Source organism: Dipodomys merriami, unplaced genomic scaffold (genome assembly GCF_024711535.1).
Source record: "Dipodomys merriami isolate MVZ:Mamm:240054 unplaced genomic scaffold, mDipMer1.0.p SCAF_10, whole genome shotgun sequence".
Taxonomy (NCBI): Eukaryota; Metazoa; Chordata; class Mammalia; order Rodentia; family Heteromyidae; genus Dipodomys; species Dipodomys merriami.
The window spans coordinates 48950044-48962114 of record NW_027202271.1 but is presented as its reverse complement, the minus strand read 5'-3'; the positions used below and the strand labels follow the sequence as shown (position 1 = coordinate 48962114).

Sequence of the window (12071 nt, the reverse complement as noted above, 5' to 3'; positions counted from 1 at the left end):
GTGAGCTGGTGGCTCACATCTATAATCCTTGCTACTCAAGAGATTGTGAGATCTGAGGATGGTGGTTTGAAGCCAGCTTAAGCAGAAAAGTCTGAGAGGCTCGTATCTTCAATTAACTAGCAAAAACCCAGAACTAGAGGTGTGGCTCAAGTGGTACTGTCAGCCTTGAGTAAAAAAAAAATTAAGGGACAGTGCCATGGCTAGCCCTGAGTTCAAAACCCAGTCCGGAGGACTGGGAATGTGGCTCAGTCGTAGAGTGCTTGCCTTGCATGCCTCAGGCCCTGGGTTCAATTCCTCAGCACCACATACTTAGAAAAAGCCGGAAGTGGTGCTGTGGCTCAATTGGTAGAGCACTAGCCTTGAGCTGAAGAGCTGAGGGACAGCGCCCAGGCCCAGAGTTCAGGCCCTACGACCGGACCCCAAAAACAACAACAACAACAAAAAACCAGTCCTGGCACGCACACACACTGCATGCGTGCACACACACACATGTAATACTGCAATTAAAACGGTTATTTAATAAGATGGACCAATTATTGAGATTAACTCACTGGCACGTAAAATAAGAATGTGATTGCTGTTTTGAGGCCAAAATAAGAGTTGTAGTATCATCTATGTTAGAGCAAGATGTCTCACAGAACCTGAGCAGGATGACACACATTTGTAAATCCAGCACTTAGGGGACTAAGGCAAAAGGATCTCAAGTTTGAAGCCAGCCTGAGCTACAAACGAAGTCCATCTTAAAAAACAAAACAAAACAAAAAACCCCTGAAGTGTTCTATAGACACCAAGGAGAAACAAACCTTTTCACAGTGCCTTCTAATTAAGTTCTTGGGTGAAAGTCATTTGGGTAGCTAGACTTCAGAATGTAGATAGAAACTGGGTTAGTAAGGACTATACATTCCAACCAATAAAAATACAAAATACAAATTTAAAAAAATTAAACTAGGTCATAAAAGAAAGTCAAGCCAGGCATAGTGGTACACTCCTATATCCCCAGCACTCAGGAGGCTAAAGCAGAAAAACCAAGAGCTAGATGCTGGTGGCTCACATCTGCCTAGGAAGCTGAGATCTGAGGTGTGGTTTGAAACCAACTCAGGCAGGAAAGTTGGGAGACTCTTATCTCCAATAAACTGCTCAGAAAAAGCCAGAAGTGTCACTGTGGTTCAAGTAGAGTACTAGCCTTGAGCCAAAAAAGCTCAGGGACAGAACCCAGGCCAAGACTTCAAACCCCAGGATAGCAAAAAAAAAAAAAAAAAAAAAAAAAAAAAAAAAAAATTGAGGTAAATCATGACTTTTTTAATACTAACTTAAAAAAAATAATATATTCCCCCCATAGAGAACAGTGTTTTCATCAGTACTGCTGGAACACAAAAACCTCCAACTCATAGTATTTGAAGAAGTGGCACTGTGGCTCACAGTGGTAGAGCACTATCCTTGAGCAACAGGGCTCTGGGACAGCACCCAGGCCCTGAGTTCAAGCCCCAGTACTAACCAAAAAAAAAAAAAAAAAAAAAGAGTAAGAGTATTTGGTGACATCTAGTAAAACTATCTAGCAACTTCACATATAGAGTTCTGTAAAACAAATTGATCAAAAAAAAAAGTAAATGCTACCTGAAAAAGACATTTTGACATAATGCTTAACTAATAAGAGCATGCCACAAAAAAAAAAAAAAAAATATATATATATATATATATACATATATTCATCCACAAAATGGCAGACTAAACAGTAGGTCCATGAAGATGGCTATAATCTCCTTAGGAGCAATTTGTAGGATATGACAGAGAAGAATGTACAAAGTAGGGTTACTTTTATAAAAGTATAAAAGTTAAAAAGATTTTTTTTGGCCAGTCCAAACAGAGGCTTAAACTCTGGGCTGAGGTGCTGTTATGAAGCTTTTTTTGCCAAAGGCTAGCAGTCTACCACTTGAGCCACAACATCACTTCTGGCCTTTTCTGAGTAGTTTATTGGAGATTAGAGTCTCACAGATTTTCCTGCAGGGCTGGCTTCAAACCACAATCCTCAGATCTCATCCTCCTGAGTAGCTATGATTACAGACATGAATCACCAGTGCCTGGCTTAAATGAAAGAAAAAAAATCAGCTTTATAGGAAAAAAATATCTTAGACCCATTAAGCTATAACACAAAGAAGAAATTCTATCTAGCATGATCTTATACCCAATATTTTAAAGTTATATCCTAATGAAGTATATCTTAAATGGAGGGGAGACCTCAAATTACACTTAGTAACATTATCAGTAGTAATACTGTACTATTTTGAAACAAACATCATGTGATAGTTATATAAAGTATCACTGGAAGAATCAAGATACTCAGCATAAGAAAAAAGATACCAATTCTAATACCCAAAGTTATATACCACATTTATAAATTTGAAATATCATGTTTTCACAATATGCTTTTCTTTTTCCAGAGGGAAGGAAGAAAAAAAGAGAGAGAAGGGAAAGGGCAGGAGAGAATGGGAGTCAAGAAGGGCGGAAGGGAGAGGACAGACTCAAGAGGGGAAGAAAGGAAGAAATCAAAAACTGAGATAATCTCAGGCTGGGGATATAGCTCAGTGGTGAGTGCTTATCTAGCATGTGTACAAAATACAACAAAAAAGTCCTGCAATGCATCATAAATCAAATATATAAAAATCAAGTATTTGAAAAAATACTTGCCAGATACTAGTGGTTCACACCTATAATCCTAACTACTCAGGAAGCTGAGCTCTGAGATTACAATTTAGAGCAAGTCCGAGAAGGTCAGTCTCTCCAATTAACTAGCAAAAGGCCAGACTGGCTCAAGTAATAGAGTGCAAATAAGTGAGCAGAAAAAGTGACAGTACGAAGGAGGCCCTGAGTTGGAGGCCCAGTACTAGCAACACAATAAATTAATTTATTTTTCTTTTTAATAACATGGGCAATTAGTAATTAATCTATGTAGGCCACATAGTAAATTCTGACCTAGAATTTACTATGTAGTCCAGGCTATGTTTAAACTCAAGGTTCTCTTGCCTTGGTCTATGTAATGCTGGGCTTATAGGTGTGACTATATGCTTGGCTCAGGTTTAATGTTTTAATTGTAAATCTTTTTTTTCCTTTTGGTTGTGGGGTTTGGCCTGGGTGCTGTACCTCAGCTCTTCACCTCAAGACTAGTGCTCTACCACTTGAGCCACAGCGTCACTTCTGGCTTTTTCTGTTTATGTGATGCTGAAGAATCAAACCCAGGGCATCATGCATGCAAGGCAAGCACTCTGCCACTAAGCTACCTTCCCAGCCCCAGGCTTATTGTTTTAAAAAAAATAGGTAAAACATATAATGATATGTAGGTATTACTCCAATCTTGATTTTAACAATGTAATTGTAAATCAGACATTTCAGAGAGTGGAAGAATTTGAATGTTGATTAGAAAAAAATTACTTTTACTAGGAGGCATAGTGGACATAGTAAATATCTTTTAGTGCATGAAATTACATGTCAGAAGTCTGTTTGAATATAATCCAGCAAAACAAAACAAAACAAAAAACAATTTAAAAACAGTATAACTAGTGTGATCATCTGTTAACTACAATTTAAATCTTCCCTCTACTTTTCTTATTTTTTTTGTAATAAGGCCATTATTTAATTCTGCCTATCACCTTTTAAATCTAAACTTTTCTTTTGACTACCCTGCTCTTCAGCTGGGATTCTCAAAATCCTGTTAAACCATCTTAATTCTCTCCTTTTCATCTTGTTATCTGAAGACTCTCTTCTTGGCACTAAACTATCTTGCATCCTAATCACATTCTAACCAGTTTTCTATGCTTGTCTATTTCAATATCTTACAGGATTTTCTAGTTGCTCTTCTGTAATTTCCTTACTTTTTAGCATGCTTTTATAGGTCTTTGCTAGCAATATCAAAGGCAAAAAAAAAAATCTTATATTTGGTTCTACAGCAAATAAGATCTCCATTAATTCAATGCTCTATGTTCTCCAATCACCAAACATTTTTAATAAAATACTTCTATGCCAAGTGAAAAGTACATGCTAAAAGAAAAAAATCAAGAACATCTCCAAGATGAGATTTTAAAATGACCGAGGACTGTGAACATACCTTAGTGGCAGAACCTGGCTAGCATGCATAAGGCTCTGTTTTACCACCAAGTAACCCTTACCAAAAACAAAAACAAGAAAATGGGATAGAAAATAATTTGACAAAATTTCCAGCTAATCAGCAAAGGTAAGGAAAAAGATTTTAGGGTTGTCTGTATTATCAGCCAAACTAATGCTAAATTAAGACTGTTTTCAGAAAACTAGTTCATTCACACCTGTTTATTTTCCTCTTAGTTTCCTACATTTTTCTTTTGTAAAAACTACCTTATTGCATCTTCCACAACAACAAAAAAAAAGGCAAATTTCCATCATAAGAAAGAAACAATTATCTAGTCTTAGGACCAAAATAGCTTCAGAGTTTAAGAAAAAACTACAGGCAAAAGTAAACAAAGGAGGTGGCTGGGAAGGTGGCTCAGTGGTAGAGTGCTTGCCTAGCATGCATGAGGCCCTGGGTTCGATTCCCCAGCACCACATAAGCAAAAAGAAAAAAAAGCCGAAGTGGTGCTGTGGCTCAAGTGGTAGAGCGCTAGCCTTGAGCTGAAGAGCTGAGGGACAGTGCCCAGGCCCAGAGTTCAGGCCCCACGACCAAACCCAAAAAGGGGAAAAAAAAAAAAAAGTTAAACAAAGGAGCCAGACGCCAGTGGCTCACGCCTGTAATTCTAGCTACTCAGGAGGCTGAGATCTGAGGATCATGGTTCAAAGCTAGCCCAGGCAAGGAAGTCCATGAGACTCGTATTTCCAATAAACTACTCAGAAAAAGCCAAAAAGTGGCACTGTGGCTCAAGTGGTTAGCCTTGAGCAAAAGAAGCTCAGGGATAGTGCCCAGGACCAGACTTCAGACCCAAGCCTGAGGGAGGGGGTGGAGGGAGGGAAGAATTTCTTTCACAAAGCAGCATGACCATAGCCTGGGAGAGATCCTGGGTTCAATCCTTAGCTTATATGAGTATGTCTAAGGTAGAAATGTAAATGACTAGTTTTGAACCATGCTTGGCATAGAAAGAGACATAAATGAGATATTCATGCAACACAATTTTGCAATAAATACAGGATATGCTATGGACAAATTCTATACAATTTACAAATTTAACGAAGAAACTAAGTTTACTGGGTAAGTTGGAAATGTGGTGTCAACTATTATTAATCAAAGGCCAAAACACAAGACATGATGAATGTTGGTCAGATTACACCTGTACAGAGTTATAAAACTAAAGATACCTGATTATGCTCAATTCTTCTTTGCTTGAGTGTTACTGGTGTCTTCGCTCTGCCCTTTAGTGGTTCTCTCTTCTCAAGTTTGAGTTCTATTTTGGAGTCTGGAAATAACATTAGAGAAATCATTACTCTCTGAAACACTCAATTATGTTTTCCTGGTATTAATTTGGAACCCTGCTTTTAGGCACTTTAATACATAGAAGCTTGTATACTGATAATACCAAAATTATTTCTTAGCTGGGCATTGGTGGCTCATGCCTGTAATCCTAGCTACTTAGGAGGCTGAAATCTGAGGATCCTGGCTCAAAGCCAGCTCAGGCAAGAAAATCTGATATTCTTATCTCCAATTTAACCACCAGGAAACTGTGGTAGAGTGCTAGCCTTGAGCTGAAGAGCTAAGGGACAGCACCCAAGCCCAGAGTTCAAGCCCCATGACTGACACACACACACACACACACACAAATTCTCTTAGAGAAAGCCTTTTGCCATTTCATTCCATTTTCATGTGATACTAATTTTTCCTATTCCCTCCTTTTATTTAACCTAACAGCTTTAAACATAAAGGTGAATTCAGACTGCTCAAGAAGGCTTTTCATTAAATCCAATTTCTAGTTACCACTCTGGGAGAGGGAGGAGTCCATGTAATACATCTATCTCATTAAAATCTGGGTTAGGTGCTGGTTGCTCACACCTGTAATCCTAGCTGTGTAGGAGGCTGAAATCTGAGTACTGAGGTTCAAAGCCAGATTGGGAAGATAAAAATTCCAGACTTTTAATTCTCCAATAAAACAACAAAAAGCTGGAACTGGAGGTATGGCTCAAGCATTAGCAAAATAAAGTACTAGCAAAGTAAAGCTAAGCTAGAGTATAAGACCGTGAGTTCAAAACATTGGCATACAAATTAAAATTTGGTATATGGGCTGGGTGACAATGGCTCAAGTCTGTAATCCTAGCTACTTAGGAAGCTGAGGTATAAGGATCATGGTCCCAGTACAAAGCCAGCCCAGGGGCTGGGAAGGTAGCTCAGCGGTAGAGTGCATGCCTTGCAAGCATGAGGCCCTGGGTTCGATTCCTCAGCACCACATAAACAGAAAAAGCTGGAAGTGGTGCTGTGGCTCCAGTGGTAGAGCACTAGGCTTGAGCTGAAGAGCTGAGGGACAGCGCCCAGGCCCAGAGTTCAGGCCCCATGACCGGCAAAAAAAAAAAAACAAAACAAAGCCAGCCCAGGCAGGAAAGTCCTAAGACCCTTATCTCTAATTTAACTATCAAAAAGCTGGAGGGCTGAAAGGTAGCTTAGTGGTAGAGTGCTTGTTTAGCATGCCTGAAGCCCTGGGTTTGATTCCTCAGTACCACATAAACAGAAAAGGCTGGAGAAGTGGCACTGACTCAAGTGGTAGAGTCCTAGCCTTAAGCAAAAACAAACTCAGGGATAGTGCCTAGGCTCTGAGTTCAAGCCCCAGGATTGGAAAAAAAAAAAAAAAGTATAGGGAAAGAGAGAAGTTTAAGAGTCAAAAAGGCCTGCGTGGTATCAAGCTTTCAATAACAATGAATGGTAACTGCCAATAAGGTTAACATATAGTGATTTTCAACCAGAGCTGTAGCTCATGCTTCATGTAAGGCTTTGAGTTCGATCCCAAACACCAAAACATGAAAAGAGAAATAAGACCTTTTGCTGTAGATACATAAGACGTGAATACAACAGAGGTAAAAAGAATTTTGTTCTCAAATACAACCAAAGGTTGTTTCTCTTCCCTTTTTTTCCATGATAAAATGTATCTGAAAATAAAAGTCATTAACCCAACAATACAAAGATACATTTTAACATCTCCACTCTTCCTTCACCATTTAAAGATGTACAAAGATTAAAATAGTAAATTCCTGCTAATTGGAGCAGTAAACTTCTAATCCCAGCGCGGGGAGGCTGAAGCAGGAGGATTCTGAGTTCAAGACCAGCCTGGAATACATACAGAGTGGATTCTGTGGTAAATAAATAAAGACAGATAAATAAGTACATTTCTCCATTTTTTTATGGCCACTTATCATAGGGCTAGGTGGGCTCTGGTGGTACAGTACTAGTCTAACAAGTGAGAGGCTCTAAGAAGTTCAAACTCCAGTACAACATTTAAAAAAAGAAAAAAAAAAAAGAAAAAAGGGTCAAATCTATATAAACAAAGCTTCATTTTACATGAACTTAATGATATGCTAAAAGGTAATTATGGTATGTTTTGATCAACTTTCCAGTCTGACAATCTACTTGCAAGTTTCCCCCCAAAAAGAAACTGAATTTTACCAGATTAATTCAAACAGTTCAATTTTCATTTAAGACTAACTTATCAACTTCATTCCCATCTCCTATCTATTAGCCAATCAATACATCTGTTTTGTACAATTATTGTTATAAAACCTACAAATTACAAAACAAAAATTAAAAAATCTATTAGTCAATCAGAACTCATTAGACAAATAAAAGAATCTGGTTACAAATTCCTTTCATAAATTTATATTCCAACAGCCAACTAAAACATGGAACAAACCACACAACAATAATTACAGCACTTTCCATAACTTCACTGGAGATGGGTGCTGGTGGCTCATGCCTTTAGTCCTAGCTACTCAGGAGGCTGAGATCTGAGGATCTTAACTTAAAACTGGCCTAGGCAGTGAAGTCTGAGACTCTTATCTCTAATTAATCACAAAAGCTCAAAGACAGCCTTCAGGCCCTGAGTGCAAGCCTCAGGGACTCTCCCACCCCCCAATAAACCCCAACACTGTAAGTTAAGTGAGTTTTAATGGCGAAATGGAAAAAGGATGCTCATATACAAATATTAAACTTGTTTTAACTCCATAATAAAACAGACATACAACATGTTTCTGGAGACCACACAGAACTGTTCAAATTTAACCAACTTTATTGAATTTGCAGAAGCATTCTACAGGAATACATTTTTAAAGTCACACAGAACTTAGGCACATGTACACATGTACATTTTGGAAAACACACAACAAAATTACTCCAGAAAACTGCAAAGATGGAATGTGTAGTCTAAGAACAAGGTAATGGCTAGATGAGTATCCATGGCACCATATTTGTTATGTTACTTTTCACATGCCTCTAGATAAACACCCTTACCTTACAATCAGAGAAATGAAAACAGAATATACACATTGCTTTATACAGACACTGGAAGAAAGTATGATTTCTCAGGACTTTTTTTTAAAAAAAGAGAATGTCCTTTTTTACCATACAGATTGGTAAGCCATAATAATCCACAAAACACAACATACATGAAAGAAATTATATATATTAAAAGAAATCCCATCTTTCTAGTGTTTCATTTATCTGACAAAATAATGATGATGAATGAGCATGCACAATGGCAGAAGCAGAGTCCCTCAAAGTGTGGTCCAGACTAGTATGACCCATGCATGAACTGATAGCTATCCGTGCAGGAAGAGATGAGACACCTATATGAGAAGGTACATTGAATACTGCTTTCTTATCAGTAAAAGCTTACTGCAAAAATAAATCCTATCTTTGGCTTAAAACACCTCAACATTCTTTTATTTCTTTAATTTCATTTTCTTAAAAGAATTTCTTTTGGTGCTGGGAACTGAACCTAGAGCCTTCTACATGTTAAGCATATGCTCTTACTACTGAACTACACCCATAGCTACTTAAACTCAAACAGTCTCATGCTTATCTGTATAAGAGGTATGGACTCATACTTTTGAGCTGAACTGATCTAGAATATTACAAACAATGCTGCAGACAAAAGTAAACAACAAGCAAAAAAAAAAAAAAGAACAAAAGTGTGAAAATTGCTAGAAAGTGAAAGATATTCAGAAATAAAAAAGCATTATTTGGTATGTGCAAGTGTTTAATTCTATCCTAGGAATCAAGGGTTATTACTGTTAAAAACAGTGGAGATATGTATTTGTTACGGGAGTTTTCTTAGTTTTAAAAAGTTAGGAGTATAGTAACAGTGAATGATTTGAGACAAATACATGATCTCTAAAGCTTAAAAGTGGTTTTCTGAGCTCTCTGCAAATCTTAAAAATAAAAAGCAATTCTATGAAATTATTTTTATATATTACTAGCTCAATCCCAAATCCAGAAAGAAAATTTTGGCATAAAAGAGCCTAGAAAAGCTCTAAGTTCTCTAAATCAAAGGTAAGATAGACGTGTTTGTTTTTGACTATTAGTGTTTACTGCCACGCTTTTTAATTACTTTGTGTACTTCTCCTCCAAATAATGTTCCACCTTTAAAGGGGGCAACCGTCAGCTTGTTCTTAGATGCTGAATTAATTTTGCAATCCTTCAACCAAAGGTGACGGCGACCAGCAGTGGAACATCCCATGGTACAGGCAGCCATCTTCACTTCATCAAATGAAGCTTCACAAAGAAACGAGGCTGCATCGTATGTTTTGCTTAGAATGTTGAGTGCCTGGTGTGCACAACTAGGATCTGAACTAAGAATTTGTGCAGCTTGACTGATGTCTGCCTGTATAGCCTTAGCTACAAAAGCAGTGTGGGTTGCAATCCGTAATGCTGATGCTGCAGCTTCGTAAGTTTTACAGAGTGTTAGGTCCAAGTGTTTATTACAAGACTCAGTGGAGGCTGCCCGAATACCTGCTGGTGGAGTGGCTGCAGAAACAAACTCTAGGATTTCATCATCTACTTTTGGAACTGATAGTATCTGTGGTGCCTCTCTGGAAGAAACTGGATACTTGCATGCCAATGAAGGCAGCTGCTTGTCAATTTGTTGCCACTCCTCTTCAATTACTTTTAAAATAGACTCATGGAAGGGAAAGGATAGTTCTGAGGACAGTTCTATTTTATCATTCTGTGATTGCTTAGACATATCTATGCCTAAGGTAGTAAGTGAATGAGACACAACGGTTTTAGCCAAAGAAGACATCTGTTCTGATTCAGGTACGTTCTGAGATGCCATAGAGGAACCTGAATCCCCTTTCCCTACTGACTTCTCACTGAGTCTAGACAACTTTTGTGGAGGAGACATAGTTTCAGTTTCTTGAAGATCAGACTGGCCAATTTTCATGCATATGCTTTCTATATCCAAGGTGGGTACAGAGTTAGAGGTTCCTGGCAAACTACCTACTCCACTCTGGACTAGCAGAGAATTGACATAATCTCTGATTGCCTGAGCAAGTGGTGGAGATATTACCTGTGACCTCTTTGACTCTTGTAGTACTTCTCTTTCACTGGAGAGAACTGAATGACCTGAATTATCAGACCTCTCAGGATACAACGGCTGAATTCTACCTTTCCCTCCATGGCAAATATTTTCTACTATGTCTTTAGAGTAAGTAGTAGTGGTTTCTCGAATCACTGAAGGAGAAGCTGTAGCTGAAACCAACATGGCAGCAAGGTCAGGCTGAGAAGATGATGGAGAACTTTTTTCTAAGCATCTACCATGGCTAGATTTGGAAGAAATAACTGATCTCTCTCCAGAGGCTAATTTCTGCACCTGTCTCTTGTCAGGCAAGGTTGTGGCAACAAGAGACTCTCTAGGTGTATCTCCCTTTGAAGTATGTACTTTCTTAGCTGCCTGTGGTTCAGTCCTGCCCAAAGGAGGACGGGTGGAGATTTCAGGAAAAGAGATACCCTGAAAAAATCCACCAGAGGGAGTAGTTGGAAGTTCAGAAAAAGGAACAAAACCCCTAGTGGACTTCACTTTCTTGTGTTCTTTCTTCTTTCCTGTAGAGGCAAAAGAGGCAGGAAGTATTACTTGTGTTTGAGTTGATCTTATACTGTGCCTCCTTGCTAAAATAGTGCTGTTGAAGGAAGAGACTACATTTTACCTTCTAAGTAACCAATTCAGTAGACTGTGCCTTGAAAGGCATTGCTTACAGAGATAAAAGCAACTTGGACAAAATTAAATAGTCACTAGAATAATAAGTCATGAATTAAAAGTTTACAAGTAAAATAAACTTAAGGATTTTTTTTTTGTTTTTTGTCAGTCGTGGGGCTTGAACTCTGGGCTTGGGCGCTATCCCTGCGCTCTTCAGCTCAAGGTAAGCACTCTACCGCTTGAGCCACAGCAGCACTTCCGGTTTTCTAGTGGTTTTACTGGAGATAAGAGTCTCACGAACTTTTCTGCCCAAGCTGGCTTTGAACCGTGATCCTCCAATCTCAGCCTCCTGAGTAGCTAGGATTACAGGCGTGAGCCACCAGCGCCCGGCTAAACTTACGGTTTTTAAAATGATATTTATCTTGTGTACTACTCTCAAAAATATCTAAAAACTCGTTGAAATTTTCTTACATTATAAAATATGGTCAAAATACTGTTTTAATGTTTCTGTGAAATCAGATTTACCAAAAACATCCAACAATTTAATCGCCTATCAACAGAGCTGAAAATATCATATTACTACCATAAATTAGAGATTAGATATGTAACAGTAAGAACACATATTAAAAATATGAAAGTTAAATACTAATTGTGACTTATACCACTTACAGAAGTTTTAAAAACACAAAACAATAACATGTAATAATAGATGAGGAAGTACCAAAAATTAAATTGGAAAGAAAAACATCAAATTAATGACAGTAGTGGTAATGGCAAAGGACAAGAGAAGGAAACTTTTTATAAAAAATGAATTTGAAAAGGATTAACTGACAATTTTAGATGACAATTACACATTTGTATTTTTGTTGTTTCTGAGAATTCTGAACAAAAAACTATTTAAATTATTCGAGAGAATTAATCTAATGATATGAACAAAATTTTCATTAT

General features: G+C 37.9%; 1 protein-coding gene across 5 annotated transcripts in view; it reads right to left on the bottom strand.

The window, feature by feature from the left end:
* The window catches only part of Tmpo (thymopoietin), a 33019-nt gene that overhangs the window by 9856 nt on the left and 11092 nt on the right, over nt 1–12071 (bottom strand). For 4 of the 5 annotated variants that reach the window (XM_069990643.1, XM_069990653.1, XM_069990662.1 and 1 more), the window contains exon 4: nt 5314–5411. In XM_069990643.1, coding sequence (XP_069846744.1) covers nt 5314–5411 — 98 coding nt within the window. Of the gene's footprint in view, nt 1–5313; nt 5412–8185; nt 11030–12071 lie in introns of those variants that run through there. The other variant, XM_069990622.1, reaches the window with a different exon arrangement.